The following is a 19,361-nucleotide window of genomic DNA, read 5'->3' on the forward strand; positions in this document are numbered from 1 at the left end:
GATACTTAACTTATTTATCCCATTATAGCAATAAAAAGTTTATATTTTGTCTATAATTAATTTAATACTTTCATTATTTTTCACATACTAGTAGTACCTTTAAAAACACATTTTGCAACTTGCTGTCGACTTAAAATGACATCACAAGGGCTGAGGTAACCAATCACAGCTCACCTGTTTTCTAGGTCTGGCCATGTGACATTTACAAGCTGAGCTGTGATTGGTTACCTGAGCCCTTGTGATGTCATTTTCAGTCGACAGCAAGCTGCAAAATGTGTTTTTAAAGGTACTAATTGTATATGAAAAATAATGAAAATATCAAATTTACTATCGGCAAAATATTAATGTTTGACTGCCAAAAATGGCTAAATAAGTAAAGTATCCATTTAAGTGATAGTAAACAGAGAGACTAATGCACGCAACTGTGAAGCATTTTATCTGGTAGGAGAATTCAATATAATCCTTTCTTTAAAAAAAAAAAAAAACAACTCAATTAAATAAACTAAAGACACAATGTAATAAAAATGACTTAAAAAGCATCTTAGTTACTAAATAATTGAATATTTTGTTTCATGGATGTGCATTGTGCAACCGTCACAATTTAACCCGACATCTGTTGAAAATGAAACATCACAATTGCACTCACGCAACTTATAAATAATGCATATTTAATTTTTATTTTATTTCAAGTGCAGATATTTGCTCTTGTACTAAATCCCATCACAGAAGAGAATTAAGAAAATGCTAACACAATTAATTAATGAAATGGATGGGGAAAATCCATCTTATTTAAAGGCCTTAAGTGAATGTTTAACCATCCACTGCTGTCTTAATAACCCTGAAGGGCTGTTTGCTTATAGTGATCAAACTTTGCAAATAGCTGTTGGAAATGAACTTCCAAATGTTTGTTTTGTGGGGGCAGTGTGTAGGACATGCCCAAATCACATAGAGCCAAAAAAAAAAAACACACACACACACACTAAAATAATAACAACAACAACAACAACAACAACAATAATAATAATAATAATAATAATAATAATAATAATAATAATAATAATAATAATAATAATAATGATAATAATAACAACAACAACAATATTCCGGCATAAAATATCGTGATACTATTGCGCAGGTGTTGTACTTATGTTTAGCCACTAATAAAACAACCGGTAATAAATTTCATATTGAGTGATTCTAACAAGAACAGTGGCCTACTACTTCCGGTAACTTTTTTGCCCGAGTTACTTTGAACCCACTAACCTCGTGTCAGCTCGATGAATGAGTGACGGAGCACTGTGAGCAGGGTTGGAGCGTCGCCTGCAATGGGCGGACCGGAGTCTCCCCTCATGCTGGCCAATAACGCGAAGGGCTCGGCGTCGACATCGGCACATTTGGCAGGCAGCTGCTTGAGCGTTGCATAACCTTACGAATAGTTCACTCACTTATCGATTTGCCTTTTCACCATGGCAGCCGCGAAGAAAGTCTGCATCATCGGATCTGGAAATTGGCAAGTAGTAGCACTGATGCTCCAATGTGTACATAGCGAGGGAGGGAGGGAGCTTGGTGGATCGGGCTGACTTTAAAATCGCGTGGCCATCTCACCTGTGTTTTCAGATGCTACTTTTGCTAGCCAAATTAGCATCGCCGGCCGGCCGCCCGTGTCAACAGCTAGCTCACCAGCTGCTTTTATCAGAGCTTTTGCTTCGCTGGGCTCTGTGTTGTACTTCACCATACAAATGAGTGACCCTTTCGTCCTTTGACGGGTGCACTTCAAACAGGAGTGCTGTCTGAATGGCTGTCATTCGCTTTCGGTAGTTTAATGCTGCCTTTTTCAATTTGTGTCCGGAGTGTTTCAGCACCTGGCTTGAACTGCGGTATGACGTCATACAGCACTGTCAGTTGGAAAGATAAAAAAAATAAAAAACATTCACACAAATGAAATTACCTGTCTACGACGTGTCAATTAAATATTAAAATAAGCAGTTGAGACGCCATTATAATGCCGTTTTATTCAGGGTTATGCGGGCGATCACAAAAAATAAAACAAAATGGACATTACAGTCTTCCCTCGCTATAACGCGATTCACTTTTCGCGGTCTCGCTGTATCGCGGATTTTTTTTTAAGTGCAATTTTGCATATTTTTTTACAGTAATATACCCATTTTATAAAATTTATGAAGGTTTGAACATTGTCAATGTTTGAACAAGAGAGAAATGTGAGAACATGTAAATGCCTCAATGAGAAAAGTGTATAAATTGTGCGGTCGGGGATTTTAGAGCCTTAAAACGTTTATAACCCCGGGTTTACACCGGGTGCGGTTGCGGTGCGTTCCGGCGACGCAAGCAATTAGATTCAATTCATTCGAATGGTGCAGTTTACACTGCTTGCGGGTGTGTTGCGTGTCGACTGCGTCTCAGCTGCGGCGTGCCGCAGCCCTTCCGCAAGGATAGACCTATTTTCTATTTTTGCCGAACGCCGCAGCGGTAGGCCTCCGGCAAATGGCAAGCTAGCACAAAACACATCGAGCGGGACAGGAAGACCGACGCAGTTTCAAAATAAATTTCCGGTTACCTTTCAAGATAAAACACTCGCCAGCTCCTATTTCGCAAGCATGCTAGCAAAACGTGATGTGGGCGTAGACGGGCCTGGAGTTAACGTGCGAGGTGCTCATTCACGGTTTAGACACCAGTGAACATGGACGAGGAGAGGTTTATATTGGAGGTAGAAAGCCACAAAATAATAAAAGTCCACCTTTCTTTCTGCTTCTCTGTTGAGCACAGACTTTCTGTGTGTTTGTCGTTGCTTTTAATGCCACATGATCGCGCGCGGTCACGCGAGACACGGCGGGAAGTGGTCGGCGACGGAGCTGCCGGACCGCAGCTGTGCGGAGCCGGTGTGGATTGGCCAAAAAATTGACGCGTCCGGAGCACGCAGTCAAGACGCACCGCACCGCAACCGCACCGCATCCGCAACCGGTGTAAACCCGGGGTAAGAGTTGTAAAACATAAAGCTAACTACTTCGCGGATTTCATTTATTGCGGGTGTTTTTTTGGAACCGAACCCCAGCAGAAAACGAGGGAACACTGTAAATGTAAAGAGACGTTTCATTCATGATTTTTGCGTTTCCTTTTGTGAATTTATTTAGGAATCTTAGTATTATATTACAGGTCAGTTTGTCAGCAACATGGTGCCACCAAGGACAGCAGGAGTAGCCTGTTCTAAAAATAGCTCACCAGTGATTGAACATTGTGATTTCCTAGGAATGTTGTTGCGATATTTTGAAAGTGTAAATGTTTTTGGGTTTTTTTAACGACTGATAATCACTGTGAGAAATCATTAACATGATCATCACCTTCACATAGACTAATATAATTATTAGGGGTGTGAATTGCCTAGTACCTGATGATTCGTATCACGATTCACAGGTCACGATTCGATTCGATACCGATTAATCCCGATACGAATTTATAAGTCGATTGTTGCGATTTTTTTCATTCAAATTTAGAAAATACTAATCAGTAAGCTTGTAGAGTGTAAGATTTATATGAAAATGTATTATTTATTTATCTGAAATTTCAGTCTTATAGAGGTTGTAATCTGTTTCATGTTTGAACAGCATTAAAATAAAATATTAAGGCTTAATGTTCCGTTCATATAACATTCTTCCATGCGCAAGGTGTGAATCCTAACCCGAAGTCAGACGTTTTGTTGAATATTTTTCCATTAAAAATGGAAGTTTAAAAATCGATTCACACACACACACACACACACACACACACACACACACACACACACACACACACACACACACACACACACAAAAGGCAATGATGATAAGACGTTGAATCAGTAAGACTACAGAATGAACAATTCTGAGCTCTTAAAAAAATAAAAAATAAAAAAAAACGATTTTTTTTTAATCGATTCGAGAATCGCGCGATGTAGTATCGCGATATATCGCAGAATCGATTTTTTTTAACACCCCTAATAATTATGCTATTAATCAGTGCCCAATAATTAGTTTTAAAAATGTTGGTTACCCGTACTGTAAAAGCATCTTTTTAAATCACACTCAAACTTAAGACACAATTTTTAAAGTATCCCAGTCCAATGTAAAAAGGCACAAAAACAATTGCTTAACTCATTCACTCCCAGCCGTTTTCACAGAAGCAGTCCCGTTCGCTCGCGGCTGTTTTACTGGATTTTGACTGATTTTGCAAGGCCCACAGAATATTGTGTTCTATTGCTATAAAAGCATAGAACCTATCAAAAGAAAGATTAAAGTCTCTTCTTTCATCAGGAAAAAAAATGTCTGTTTCTATCTGTTTCCGTTTTGCAGCAATTAGCATTAGAAGAGAGCTAAGTTTAATCAGTTTTCACAAATCTAAGTAATTTAAAGTAATTTTGCTTTTTTTCTACACGGCCCTGGTTGATCTCTTTTGTTCTGCTGCCACCTGCTGGCCGTTTGTGTAATAACTACCATTTCTGAAACCGTTCTTTGCAGTTGAGAGGCTGCATCAAAGCCTTATGTATAAAAAAAAATGTATTTATATGTTATTGGGAGTAAATGAGTTTTAAAAATCCTCAATGCATGAACAATGCACTGTAATAAGGTGGAGGAATATTGTATGTGGATGTACTGTAGCTATAGCATGCAAAAGAATAGCATAGCAATTGCAACCAAGTCTGCATAGTTTTGCGGAATTGTATGAGATGTAGTTTGTCACAACCAAGGATTAACTTTTCAACACAATCAAGTGCCACGATCCCATCCTCCACACCAACAGAATTTTAATGTGACTATAACATATTATGGGGTCAAGTCAAAAAACTAACTATACATTATGAACAACACAGGGGCTCTGCCATCGCCAAGATAGTGGGTGCCAATGCGGCTCGGAATTCCAAATTTGACAACACTGTAAAAATGTGGGTGTTTGAGGAGTTGGTGAATGGGCGCAAGCTGACTGAAATGATCAACACTGACCATGAGAATGTGAAGTACCTGCCTGGGCACAAGCTACCAGCAAATGTGGTAAGACCAAGTTGGTTTCTCATCATTTACCACAACATTTGCGGGACGTTGCTTTGCTCATCCTGCTATTGCATGAACGCTTGTTAGAATGCATGTTTTGCTATAGATATGATTTCTGTATGTCCGTTTATGTTAGTCATCAATAAGTTCATCCATCAAATGTAAATGCATCAATGACATCTTTCTGTGATTGCGCTTCAGCTGGCTATTCCAGACCTGGTGGAGGCATCCGGTGATGCAGACATTCTGGTGTTTGTCATCCCGCATCAGTTTATTGGGAAAGCCTGTGACGCCATGAAGGGCAAGATAAAGAGCGACGCACTGGGCATATCTTTAATCAAGGTTTGACTTTGCAGTATTATAATGTCATGTAAACAACCTCCCTTATTGTTCGAATAACGTGAATACATGATAACATTCGTACGTGGTTGCTTTTTTTTTTTTGTAGGGAGTTGACGAAGGGCCCGATGGACTTAAACTCATCTCTGATGTGATCCAGGAGAAGCTTGGCATTGCAATGAGTGTGCTGATGGGGGCCAACATTGCCAATGAAGTGGCTGATGAGAAGTTTTGTGAGACCACCATTGGTTAGTCTCTTGAATGGGCTTGTTTTCTATTTCTCTTCCTACTGTCCGGCAGTACCTACTACAAATCCCAGAATGCACTACAATATAACATAACAAATCAGAATGCATCCATATTTAGGTCAATTTACATCTTTATTTTTTCACTAATTTACAACATACTTTACTCTTGTTGCATTTGACTGTTTTTCCATACTACCAATCCACCTTGAAGGTATATATTTTTTTGTATGCTTAATTTGTCTGTTAGCAAGATAACACACAAGTCTAGATGGTAATCGTGTCTGGAATTGATTTCTATTTCGAACGTCTTTCACAGTTAAGTCTTTTAGGAGAAAACAAAGTCCGGATGTAACAAGCCTCAGGCTGCAATTTTACAGCAGCCATTCATGCTTTGTTTCAAGAGAGACAAAACGGAGAGCCTTGTTTAACATTTAAAGTAACATGAAGAAAATGTTCTTTACCAGTATAGGTCCTAAATTGAGCTATTTGTCTTTTAAGCATGGGATGTTAAATTTGCCTTCGACTTTTTTGTTTAATGACAGAGTGGGTTGGTTTGGCTTCAAATCCCTGCAGTTTGCTTCTGTTTTTTTATGCCATACCATAGCCAAAGAAACATTTATAGCTCCGGTGATACTGTTGACAAAGTTGTTATAAGGACACAAAAAAAAAAAAAAAAAAAAAAGGTTAAAAAGACTGAAAGGTTGTCATTCATTATTTAAAATAAATAATAATACATTTTCATCTTCCAGGATGCAAGAATGAAAACCACGGGGCTCTTTTGAAGGAACTCATGCAGACCAGCAACTTCCGTGTGACTGTCGTGCAAGAGCACGATGTGGTGGAAATCTGCGGCGCTTTAAAGGTGAGCTGTCTGCACAAAATGCAAACTGACATCAATAAAACCATTCACCACCAAAAATGTGAGTTTTTATCTTATTAGTTGTTGAATGTGGGCTTTATTAAGTATTGTTTACATTACCTGCAGTATTATAGAGGTAGAAGTTATTTTTTCTTTTTTCTTTTTTTAACTCTTTCACCGCCAAAAACGTTTAATGACGTATTCTAAAATCCTAATGAAGGCTGCCAAAAACGTAAATTTACGTTTATTAATTTTTTGTGTTTGTTTTTTTCCTCTCAATGGGCAGCGCAACGTCTAGTGCTGCGCTGCCTTGTCACTACACAAAAAAATATTAGTGTCAAAGTCACTGTTGTGCAAAAAAAATTATCTTTTCACAAAAAGCTTGCTTTCTCTTAATATTTTTGTATTTTCGCTTATGTCACTCAAATGACCTAATTTCAAATGGTGATTACTAAAGAACGGAATAAGGTAGAAACAAACTTCTTTTTTTTTCTCTCATGAAAGAATGGAATCCAACCTTTCATATGGTATTCACCATATTGATGTTGTCATACCGCACAATATACTTTTTGCTTTGAAAGATGAGTGAAAATGCTCCAAATCGTCTGTCACCGTTTTTTGGATAACGTTTGGCAGTCAAAGAGTTAATGACGAGTGACTATGTCTCATAATCGCAGACGATTTTATTCAAAGTGACTTAGAAATTGCTTCATTCATCTGTGAATTCACAAGATAGTATATGGATATTGTGTTATTGTATTGACGAGAAGTTCAGTTTCACGGGAAAAGCTTCATTGGAGCTTTTCTTCTCTCCACATCTTATAGAACATTGTTGCCGTCGGGGCAGGTTTCTGTGATGGTCTGGGTTTCGGGGACAACACCAAAGCAGCAGTGATCCGGTTGGGTCTGATGGAGATGATCGCATTTGCCCGCATTTTCTGCACGGCCGGGCCCGTGTCGTCCGCAACCTTTCTGGAAAGCTGTGGCGTCGCTGATCTCATCACAACCTGCTACGGTGGCCGCAATCGCAAGGTAGCAGAGGCCTTTGCAAAAACGGGAAAGGTGAGTACGTGGAAATAACGTCTCAAGTGTGGTAACCTCCGAGTTTTTAAATGTCATTGTCCTGCTTGGTCAGTCCATTGAGGAGCTGGAGAAAGAGATGCTGAACGGTCAGAAGCTGCAAGGCCCAGCGACTGCGGCTGAGGTCTACCTCATCCTCAAGCACAAAAATTTGGTTGACAAGTAAGCCAAGCATCAAACACGCAGCCCAATTTGGGGGAAACAAATGGCATCCGTCCACCTAATTTTTACACTCACTGCAAACTGTTCCCTCCGCCAGGTTCCCATTATTCAATGCTGTCTATCAGATCTGCTACCAGGGCCATCCAGTCACAGAGTTTATCAGCTGCTTGCAAAACCATCCAGAGCACATGTAAAACGCAAACAAACTGACCAAGTGCCTTCTACATGGAGAACGTCATCTGTTACTCATCCAAAACTTGAGGCGACCAGTCACTCCAACAGCTGTGATGCAACACAGCAGCCCTCTCGTTCACTCCATGGAGACGTTGCATAACATTTGTTTTTTGTTTTTTAAGTCAACCACTTTGTCCTTAACCATGGGTTAAAGTGCTTTTTCATTTCATGAAATCATGCTGAAGCTTGAAAGATACCCCCCCCCCCTTGTTGCTTGTAATTTTGGTTCCCTGAATGTCATATGTCATACTTGACTTCCACCACTAGGAGGCTATCAACAGTGATTTAGCCGGATTTAGGCTATCTGCACATATTAACATTGTACAATGTTTGTGAGGCATCAATGCATGCATTCAGATTATTATGGACAAGATCTATGGAAATAGCCGGAGGTGATGGAGAATATTAATGCCGTCCAGAAGTCATTTCATCATAATGTAATCCTGCTTCATGTCTTTGTAGCTTTTTGTGTCCTCAAATCATTTCATTTCATACTTTTATTACGCACAGCAACTGTTTTTTACTGTTTCTACCTTGCAAGTGCCTTTCAAATGCACGGTTCCTCCAGTAAGTCTTGGCTAGTGCACGTGTTTGTGTAAACCAAATAAATGTCCGTCCATTTGTTAACATGACTGCCTAAGAGCTTGCATTTTTAAATGTGTCAACATTTGTCTGTGAATAAATCGTCACCCAGACATCGATGGAATATTTTACCCAAGTTAAGTTACGACTACTTACAGCATCAGTGTGGTGGCTAAAAATACTTTCACTCACTTTCCTTAAAAAGGCAATTGTGAAATTTGGGGCAAAAAGGGTAAAAGCTATTTGACAAGTACTGCTGCAAGGTTTCAATATTTATTAATATCTGAAATTATGTTTGAATAAAACCATTAAACATTCATAATGAAGCAAAAGTAGTTTATTACATGATATTATGGCAGTATTGCTAGCATTACATGACAGCAAAAAAGCAGCACACAGTTGGTCATTCCAAGGACATTCAAAGCTGATGTCTGCACCTGCTTCATGTTTCTAGATGGAAAAAATATGGAATGAACTTGGAATAAATGTGAATATGTAAACAAAAAGGGAATGCAATCAGAGAGAGGCTACTTGAGAGTGCTTGCACTTGAGGACACTTAAGACTATTCCAATATAAATGCTGAAAATATAAACTGAACTCTGAATTCTCATGTGTCTGTTTACAAGATGATTCAGTGTTCACAAAAAAAAAAAAAAGTTCCACTAAATGTGATCAATGAAATGCAGTCAAAGCTTTGTGCTATTACAATCACAATAATGAGTTTTACTTGTGCACAGTACCGGTACTTCTTGTGGTCCTCCACGGTGGTCAGCTACCATCTTTTTGTTACAGTACGAGACTCAGCTGATTGCGACAGTTGACTAATGAGCCTGCTTATCAGACCTTTTTGTCAAAAATAAAAAAAAAACATTTGGCTTTCATTTGTATTATTTCCAAATTAAGTTAACTGTTTCCCATAATCAACCACATAATGAGATAAGTCATGATGCCAGCTTTAAAAAATATATAATATAAACAAATCCTCACTCTTTTGAACATCTGATAAAGTGGCGCAGAGAAATAATTTTTACCTGAGATATAGTAATTGGAGCCACAGAGTGGAAAAAAACGTCACTTTAAGCGTATTGGGGCATTGTGTGGCTCACCAACACCAACCATGGTGCTTTGGTGCACATATTCTACCTGCCTAAATCCAACCTAAGCTCAGCGCGGCTCAAAGTTTGTTGGGGTTCACCCATCTGTAAGTGCCTTCATAGCGGAATCCAACTCGCTTCACAAGCTCATCTGCTTCTGCTGGGCCACGGCTAGAAGGAGGAGAGGTGGAAGGGAGACTGTCAAGATGTGGTTTTATCGTTTACTTCCAATTGAGGATAAAAACACTGACTAACCTTCCGTATTTGTAAGGAATAGGTTTTGGCTTCTCCTTGTCTATTTGGTGAAGGAGCGGAGTGAAGATCCTCCAGGCTTCCTTTAATTCATCACTGTCAAGGCAAAAGAATTACATTTACAATCTTTCATCATTTGTACTGTTTTTTTAAAACGACAAAAACTGCATCAATGACGACACCTATTGGTCAACACAGTTAATTGCATCTAACAGTTTTCAAGCGGTAATGTTGACTACAGACCTGCGCACAAAGTGCATCTGACTCCCACAGAAGACATCCAGAATGAGACGTTCATACGCATCTGGTAGCTTTACATCCTATAAAAAACAAAAAAAAATCTGATTATGTTTTGACAGGTATAACACTTATTTATAAACTCATGGTTGCCTTTCATGCAGCGTGATGATGAAATTGGCTACCACATGCCTTATATCTGCTCTTGTAGGTGAGGTCCAGCTCCGTTTCCTCCGGGGAGAAGTACACGCCAGGTTTCTTGCTCATCATCTTGGCGTAGACGGCTTCGTTGGGTTGCACGCGAACCACCAGCTCGTTACGGCGACACCGATTTGCAAAAATGTCCCCCGGGACATCTGTGAACTGCAGCCGCACTTCGGCCTTTCTCTCATTCAGAGCTTTCCCGCAACGAAGGATAAAAGGAACACCTGAGAAGGAAGCACATGTTCTAACTTGGATCCGAATAAGTGCAAATGAGATTTGGAAGTTTCCTGAAGGACAAGACAACGTTACCATCCCAGCGCTCGTTGTGCACATAGATCACTGCTGTGGCAAATGTGGACTGAGTCGATCCTTTGGGAACTGTGGGATCATCAAGATAACCCAATTTGGAATCTCCTTCCCCCTCTGGATCACCCACATACTGACCCAGCACCACATCTGACATTACAATTGGATTGATGCATTTCAGCACTTTGACCTTCAAGAAAAACACACGTCAATTGGATAAACAATGAAATTCCATTTTGGAGCAATAAAAAAAAAAAAAAAAAAAAAAAAAAAAAAACTTGGCTGTACCTTTTCATCCCTGACATCATCAGAGCTGGTGGAGGCTGGTTTCTCCATGGCAACCAAAGACAGCAACTGGAGCAAGTGGTTCTGCATGACATCTCTAATCAGAACAAAGAAGAGCAGATCACAGAGAGGAAGCCGCCTACCATGTAGCATGTGATCATGCTGATTATTATGTGAGTTGATCATCAAATCTTCTCTTCATGATCAACAGAATTTAACTGCAGCGCATTTTCGCCTCTCACCGGATGATTCCAAAGTCATCAAAGTAGCCTCCTCTTCCCCGAGTGCCAAAAGGTTCTTTAAATGTGAGGACCACACATGCCACACTGTCCCTATTCCAGATTGGTCCAAAGATGCGGTTTCCAAATCTGCAAGAACATCACATTGAGTGTAGTAATAATTTCGTCAACACACATTTTTCACCGGATTAAAACTCAACGAGATTGAAACCCTCATTAATAAATAATACCTGGACTAAATCAGTCTGCATTTTTGTCCACTCATGAAGACGAAACGAAAATGTACTTCACTTAATAAAAACTGGACATTTTAGCTCATGAATAAAAACGAGATGAAAATGAAATGATTTTGTAAAATCTTGTCTCTGCTCATCTGTCGCACTCTGACGCTGCCATGTGACACGCCCCCTTTCAAATCTGCAGCTAGCAAGTAAAACATGCACAAACACATGGGACAGACAGGAGGTGGATTCACGGTAAATAAATAAATAAATAAATAAACAAAAAAAGTAAATTATAGTTATAACACAACATTAATCCAACAACTATAACGTTCCAACAATAATCCGCCCGCTAACTAATTCTGGCTAACTAGCTCGTAGCATGGAGCCATAGTAGCCACTTGTTGATATAATTGTGTGTGAAGTTGTTTTTCACTAAAAAGATGAAAGAAAAATTCATGTGAAATAGCTTGAGATCCAAAATGTTCAACATAATCTGCTGACATAAAAAAATATACAGGGGTAAAATGATTGTCCTGACTAAAACATTGACAGTTTTTTTTTTTATTACTAAAACTAAACAAATAAAATTATGTTCTCTTGGACTAAATAAAACTGGGATGAGGTTGACGATAACAAAACTAACAAGCATGATTAAAACAACTAAAACTGAGATTAAATTGAAAAATGTCAGCTAAAATAAACACTAATTGAGTGTTCTTCAGAGGCACAATGTGCAAAACCAAGCAAACAATTTAAGAACAGATCTATGTGATCACACATTATAATGCTAAATCTAAAGAGCTGCTTTACATAGTATGCATATTGCATTCATATTGTGTATTCAGTTTAGCTGAAGGGAATTGATTTATCAATTTATTATTATTATAGTTTGCAGTGACGTAAAACTGTACTGCAATTATTTTGGATACATAAGGAAGTCATAAATATTAGGACCAACTCTCAGCATGCAGTTATATCAGAGCAAACTACCTCGATGCCGCCTAATAAATTAACACCACTCGTGTTAAAATAGAAAAAAGATCAGTCAGAATATTTGATCCAGCAATTGTACTAGATTAGTGCAAGGAAGCATCGTGTTTTGGTACAACTTCCTGTTTACAGTTTTTGATACGTCACTGGTGTATATTCTAAGCCTGGTCATTGATTCTTCTAAGGATAATCCCCAAAATGTAACATTTGTATTTCTTACCTGAGCACCATAAGGTTCTGCACCATTTCTTTGCCAAGATAGTGATCAATACGATAGATCTGGTCTTCGGTGAAAAGGGAAGAGAGGTGAGCCGACAGCTCTTCGGAGCTCTGAAGGTCATGTCCGAACGGCTTCTCGACAATCACTCTGGTCCAGCCTCTACAAACAACAAACGGGGAAATGTTTAAAGTCACTATTCACATCTAATCTAAGAACTGAGCTTCTGGCAAACTGTATATGAAGTTTGCCTGGTTACCACCATCTTACTTTTTTTTTTTTTTTTTAACATCCAGTCACACGTGAGAACACTGCAAGAGACAACAAAATGCAGACTGACTTTTCACCCATACAGTGGTGCCTTATATTCTTGGTAACATCGTGGTAGACTGTGGGCGGCAGAGCCAGGTAGAAGAGCCGGTTCGCTTCGGATCCTCCCGGCAGAGTGAGGATGTGTTCATTGAGATTGGAGAAGGAGTCTTCATCTGCATATTTCCCACTTATGTACGAGTTTCTGCTGAAGAAGACTGACAACCGATCTGCTTCGGAGTCTGTCACCTAGCACGAGAGATGAGCAGGTGGGATATCAGGTGATATTTCAACTCAATTCTTTACACATAGTGCAGTAGTACTGATATGCTTTCGTGCACGGCTACCTTGAGGTATGGCATGCAGAAAGCCCTGATAGCATCAACTTTCAGGTCAGAGCGAGCAAAGCCAACAAAAAATGTTTCCTCTGGGAGGAGACCGTCTCTGAACAACCACCTGGGAAACAACTTCCAGAAGTTACTCAGATCATCTATGAGACGACAGTGTAGTTAGTAAATGCCATCACGAGTTACAATATAAATGGATGTGAGGAATTTCAATTAAATTCACTTACCACAGAGTTGGGTAGATTTTCTTCTTGGCCAGGTCACCCTGCAGGTCCAGACACACAAATACATGTAGAATTTAAAATATTGTTTGCCTGCAAAATATTCAAGTCACTCTGCTGAAGTAGGTCATCACTATCAACAACACAAACATGTGATGGAACGGCTCTCCAACACACACTGGACTCGAGTGCGGGGAAATGGGTGACAAAAAAAACAACTAAATTGAGGACTAAAGGCGAAACTGCTGGAAATGAGTAAAATGATGATGGAAGTTTGAAATTGAAAATCACATAATTGATTATGATCAATACATATGCAAAAACACGCAATATTAAACACACAAATAATGCCCGTTTTAAATAAATTACTGTTCTTGCACTTTAGCAGATCTTGAACAACACACTCAAAATTCTAATAATGTATAACATTAGAAACACCTCTGCTGATATTTTAAATGCTTCATTTACTAGAAAGTGCCAAATCTTGTATACAGGACTGTCTCGGAAAATTTGAATATTGTGATGAAGTCCATTATTTTCTGTAATGCAATTAAATAAGCAAAAATGCCATACATTCTTGTTTCATTACAAATCAACTGAAATATTGCAAACCTTTCATTGTTTTAATATTGCTGATTATGGCTTCTTCTTCTTTTTTTTTTTTAACTTGGTCTGAAGAAATATTCTAATATTTCGAGATAGGATATTTTAGTTTTCTTAAGCTGTAAGCCATAATCAGCAACATTAAAATAATAAAAGGCTTGCAATATTTCAGTTGATATATAATGAATACAGAATGTATGACATTTTTGCTTCTTTAATTGCCTTACAGAAAATAATGGACTTTATCACAATATTCTAATTTTCTGAGACAGTCCTGTAATGGTTAAAACTAGTTATCTTCGATAAAACTATAAATCTATACACCAGGAAACAGCTTCAACTAAAGTGAAACAGCAAACGGTTGAGTCCTTCCCTTTATCTGCCAGCATAGCGACCTGAAAGGAAAATGCTGACAGCCTATGACAAAGCAAAAATACCAACAAAGCAAGCGGAAAAAAAGACTGAACTGGTAACCCTGAAAGACAATAATTACATCTTATACGGACTGTGTGCAACAAAAGAGAAATTGTTCATTTGATGGCATGAATCTTGACAGTGATGAAAAAAAGCTGACCTTCAAAGTTTCATTTCATGAGGCAACAACCTCAAACCCTGAATTCAAGTTCACCCGCTTCCTCTTCTAGCCAGCAGGTGGCAGTAGTTTTTACAATTCTGTGATAAGTTTGAACTGAAGTCCAACACCCCAACAGGAATTCAACCAAAAGCGTCTGGAAAAATATGCCTCAAATTCAAAAGTTAAGCAAACCCTGGAGTTCAAACCGACATCATGTGTGACATCACATGAGATGTCTCATGAGACTTCATCTCAGTGAGCAGACAATCACAAGTGGTTTTTCTTTTCTTTTCATTTTTTGGCTTTTTCTTTGACATGATTACCAGTGTTGACAAAATGTGAAGTCTGATGATGGCAATTGAACAGGTAATGGAACCTATTGTGACAATCTTCATGCAAAGGGCAGAACGGGCGGTATGATACCAAGTCGAAGCAAAGAGGAAGCTCGAGGTGATGCTTTTGAAACCTTGGATTACTGAGCAGCCTTTGTTTGTAGAAGCTTGCTGAAATAACTTTCAACATTTCCTCAATCAGATCATGCTACAGTAGTTGCACTGCAGCATTTTTGAATGCAGACTTTTGACTGGCATGTGCGAGAGCTGACTGAAAGCGAACACGTTTCAGATGCCAAATTCTAACAGTGTTACTTTTGGAAAAACTGCAGCTGACAACTCAGGATGAATTTAAATTGTTTCCAACATTCAAAAATGTCTCTCCACTTGTGATGAATCACTTCAAAAGCTTTTGAGTTTGATACCAGGTACTCTCTTGCTATTAGCCAGGGCTTCGGCGCCATCTCATGGACTTTTAGTGTTACTTGAGAAAAGGTTGCAACAAAAACACAAAATGGGTGAATAGTGGACCGTAAACAGGTGTGGCTTTACTGTCAATGTACTATCATGTGGATGACACACCCACGTATTACATAGAAGTTGTCAGGATGAGCATGCAAATCTTTCTTCATTGCTTTCTTTCAGCTAAAACTGCTATTATGATAATCTATGGGACTCCTGCTGCTTATAAGTTTGAAGTCACTTCTCAATTCTGCCCATCAAGCCAGGTTCAAATCTTGAATAGGCACTTCATTTGTCCAGGGATGCAACTGCATCAGTGTGAAAATGGGTACACTTCAAATCTCACCGAGGCTCCCATGATGATAAATACGTGAACGTCGGATTGTCGGAACTCATGATCATCGTGTAGCTCCTTCCTCAGCTCCCCGAACACCTCGGAGCGAGAAAGGGGAATGTTGCTCATTTTCTCTGTAAAAAAAACAAAAACAAAAAACAAGATATAATGAACAAAAACATGTGATACACAGAATAGATGGATCGTTTAAAATGCAAAACGTGAAGATTACAACTGGAATTTGCCGGCATCACTTGCCTGCATAAATATTCCAGCAATGTAGGTGAGCAAATAAGACACCTGTTATCTGATCATCAATAACCAATATATATTTGATTACAAAATATATTGTTAATAATTGGGAAGTAGGGGTGCACGTCACAATTTTTTGGCCAATCACAATCTTTTAAAAAGTCTGCCCTGCCAATCCCATTTTTTCATAATAAGCACTATACCTGGCTTCAGTATTTCAGTCTTGTGCTACTGTAAAACACTGAACAATGCAAACGGCTTGTTTTGACTGCACATGAAGTAGTTCTAAAAAAAAATAATAATAATAAAAAAATGCAAAGGCTCTTAGTCATCTCAATAGAACCTCTTAGGAGGGAGATGGGATTGGTGGAAAACATCGATTTATTTCTAAGGGATCGACCAATCATTAATCACCAAAAATTAAGGAAATAGGGGTAGATAGATTAAAGCACCTCTAATGGGCCAATCACAAATTTACATCAATATCCAGTGGTGGGAAGTAAAGAAGTAAGGGTTAAGTAACATCTGTAATTTCTATGTTTACTCTGTCAAAATAGGATTGTTACTTTCTTTTTTAATACTTGGATGAAAACAAGAAGACAGACATAAATAGAAAGAGATAAAGTCAGCTATGCTTAAGATCTTGATTAAGAGCTCCGTGACTTATGAGGTGGAAAAAAACAGGGACAGCAGCGCCATGGAGGAACATTAACAGGGAGCATTGACGATGATGATGACGCAAAAGATTCAGAGAAGCAGCATGTTTCCAATCCGCCTTTAGATAATTGTTTGATTTTTTTTTTCCCTTGTGCCAAGATATCAAGATGAATATTGTAACTTATTGTTTACGTTTTCACTTGAATGCATTTCCGAGTCTGTACTTTTTTTTTTTTCTTACACAGTTAATGACTCAAATTAGTACTTCTACTTTTACCATAAACTTTTGTTTACACAAGTATCCATACTGTTTTTGGACTATATGGCTATGACACTTTGTGAGTCTTGGCATTGAAAAGTGTTGTGTAAAGGACATTAGCTTGCTTATTTACTTACCATTTACTTACAGAGCGTGATACTTTTGCCGACAATATTGCATCACACAGATAATACTGCATTTCTGGCAAAGACTGTATATTGTTCAAAATTACTTCCTCTTCCAATTACTCACCAGTCACCACTCAAAGCGGAGTGGAAGGAAATTTCTCCCCTTCGAGTGATGATTAAAAAGTAATTAGAGACTTACTTCTTGGAGCTGTATTCATTTCGCGCATTGCAGCTCGGTGGCCTCGGATAAATACAGCAGTCAGTCGTTTAAAGGCAATAGTGTACTGTAAAAATAAAAACAGATAGTGAGAGCGTGTGGATTTGGGCTCAATGTACTTTAACCCTCCCACAGTCACTACAACTTCCACAAATAGCCTGAGAAAACTATCATGATTAGTGAAATCCCGGATTAAGCAGGGCTCAGCCTTTCCGCTGATCACCTTCATAGATGACACAAACAGTCAGGCCATCATTCGGTTCTTCGTCTATCATTTAAAGGTCGAAGGATAGCGCTGGCTTGAAAATCAAAACGAAGTCATTTTTGTCTGTGCCGCTCGATGTTTCTTTCTGTGAGGCATTTTGCAGCGGACTGCGAACCGAAACTGCCCTGTCATCAGTGTTTAGCTTCACGTGCTGTTATGACAACACAAGCTGCGTTCTCCCAAGCTAGCAAGCGGCGCCAAGCTCGGTAAATTCATTCAACGGAAAACAGTGTTACTTACGTGCCCGTTCTCAAGAAGACAAACGCACCACAATAAAAAAACAAAAAACAGAAGAAAAAAAAACACTTTGTGTGCCAATAATACACACGAAAACCCTGCCCACCGAACCCGGGACGGCACGGCACGCTACTTCCCTGTTCAAGTGACAAGGCGGAATTGAGCGATATTATTGGTTTGCGAGAAACTCACCAGCGCTCGCTCGAGTTCCCATTGCTGCCGGATGACGTCACTGCCTCGTTGGTGGGCGGGGCGTGGTGTCTGTCGCTCGCTCACGCCACGAGCGCATGCACGCATAATGAGACATGACAAGTAGTTTAGGAAAATTTATGGCACACCTCAAAACAAAAGTGTCATAATAAGCCAATGATAAAAAAACAAAAAAACAAAATTTACTTGCGCAGTGTAACCTGCTTAGTGGAACCAAAGCTGATATATGTTCAGTAGTTGTGCCATTATTTACAAGTTTAATTTGCTCCAAAAATGACAACTCTAGCTTATCATTTACTCAATTTCTAAATTTGCTTTTAAATGTGTCGTTCTGTTTTACTTAAATCGTAGTTGCAATTTGATTATTTAGAATGTCATGTAAGATGGATACGTATTTTTTGTGCCTTTTCAGAGGACTTCCCAAAAACTGGCAAGCAGCTTTTCGTAAAACCTTTGTTAAAACACAGTACATTTTGTACAGTAAATGTGACTCTGTTTAGAGTGCGACCAAATAGACTCAGTTTTAGAGTAATATTTACACTTGTAAGAGAGTAAAATCAAGAATTGGGAAAAAATAAAAGTGACTCAAGGGTGGAGGAACAAACTGGAGGATGGTGTGGCAGAGAAGGCTGGAAAAGTGTGTTGGACTCCAGGGGGATTACTTTGAATGGAAAAATTTGTAGTTTGGCTTTTCAAATATATTTTTTGTGACACCAATACTTGAACTTTTATGACACACCTGGAATAGCTCACTCGAAAAGTAGTCATTTGCATAATAAAAATAATAATAATAATGTTACTCAATCTTGGAACTTTTTTTCCATTGAATGATTTGAAGATGCTTGGGAAATATGTATACAAATTCTTCCTGATGTCTCAAAAAGTAAGTATGTCCATACCAAACATGGCAGAAAATTGATCCTTTCACAGCTACGGCTGATGCTGTGTAACCCCCCTGAAAAATAGTGCAGTACTGTTCAACTGAAGTAGTTCATTATTGGTGCACCCTGATGCCATATAAAAATTAATTATACAGTGGCGGTTTTACCAAACAGTGTTTCCTTGTTAAAATGACGGAGAATGCAACAAATGTGACATTTTTTAGGGGTACTAAAAATAAAAATCAGTTTAACAAAAAGGCCTACTTGGAACCACATCTATATGGCTAAAATTAAAACAGTGACTTTTGAAATACTGCCTGGAATCGACATACTTTGGTCACGACCCAAAAACCAAAGTGGATTTATCAAATGGGTCTAAGGTTCTTCCTTTTGGAAATGGCAACACGAGTCTGACAAGAATGAGGAAATGAATTTCACAAAGTGTTTCATCATGGACTTAGTTGACTTGATGGTTGACTGT

General features: G+C 38.7%; 2 protein-coding genes across 4 annotated transcripts; one reads left to right on the top strand and one right to left on the bottom strand.

Annotated features, from left to right (window-relative positions):
- The first annotated feature begins 1,218 nt into the window (after positions 1-1,218).
- LOC144013588 (glycerol-3-phosphate dehydrogenase [NAD(+)], cytoplasmic) lies at positions 1,219-8,656 on the top strand. 2 transcript variants are annotated; one of them, XM_077512652.1, is made up of 9 exons: positions 1,219-1,510; positions 2,785-2,992; positions 4,862-5,039; positions 5,241-5,381; positions 5,488-5,626; positions 6,376-6,488; positions 7,311-7,547; positions 7,621-7,727; positions 7,825-8,656. In XM_077512652.1, exons 2-9 carry the CDS (start codon positions 2,820-2,822, stop codon positions 7,919-7,921), a joined length of 1,185 nt encoding a protein of 394 aa, XP_077368778.1. In that variant the 5' UTR covers positions 1,219-1,510; positions 2,785-2,819; the 3' UTR covers positions 7,922-8,656. The 2 variants fall into 2 exon arrangements, with proteins under 2 accessions (XP_077368778.1, XP_077368779.1); XM_077512653.1 differs by lacking the exon at positions 2,785-2,992 and having other exon boundaries at positions 1,224-1,510; positions 7,825-8,593.
- A 206-nt stretch (positions 8,657-8,862) lies between these two features.
- Positions 8,863-18,101, bottom strand: g6pd (glucose-6-phosphate dehydrogenase). 2 transcript variants are annotated; one of them, XM_077512647.1, is made up of 14 exons: positions 17,982-18,101; positions 17,270-17,354; positions 15,787-15,908; positions 13,476-13,513; positions 13,249-13,357; positions 12,933-13,150; positions 12,596-12,754; positions 11,165-11,290; positions 10,926-11,019; positions 10,641-10,827; positions 10,320-10,555; positions 10,134-10,210; positions 9,894-9,986; positions 8,863-9,809 (listed from the first exon to the last, which is right to left on the bottom strand). In XM_077512647.1, the coding sequence occupies exons 1-14, from the start codon at positions 18,084-18,086 to the stop codon at positions 9,719-9,721; spliced, it is 1,740 nt and encodes a 579-aa protein (XP_077368773.1). In that variant the 5' UTR covers positions 18,087-18,101; the 3' UTR covers positions 8,863-9,718. The 2 variants fall into 2 exon arrangements, with proteins under 2 accessions (XP_077368773.1, XP_077368774.1); XM_077512648.1 differs by lacking the exon at positions 17,270-17,354 and having other exon boundaries at positions 17,982-18,076.
- Between the last annotated feature and the right edge of the window lie 1,260 nt (positions 18,102-19,361).

The sequence above is a fragment of the Festucalex cinctus genome, chromosome 2, assembly GCF_051991245.1.
Source record: "Festucalex cinctus isolate MCC-2025b chromosome 2, RoL_Fcin_1.0, whole genome shotgun sequence".
Classification (NCBI taxonomy): domain Eukaryota; kingdom Metazoa; phylum Chordata; class Actinopteri; order Syngnathiformes; family Syngnathidae; genus Festucalex; species Festucalex cinctus.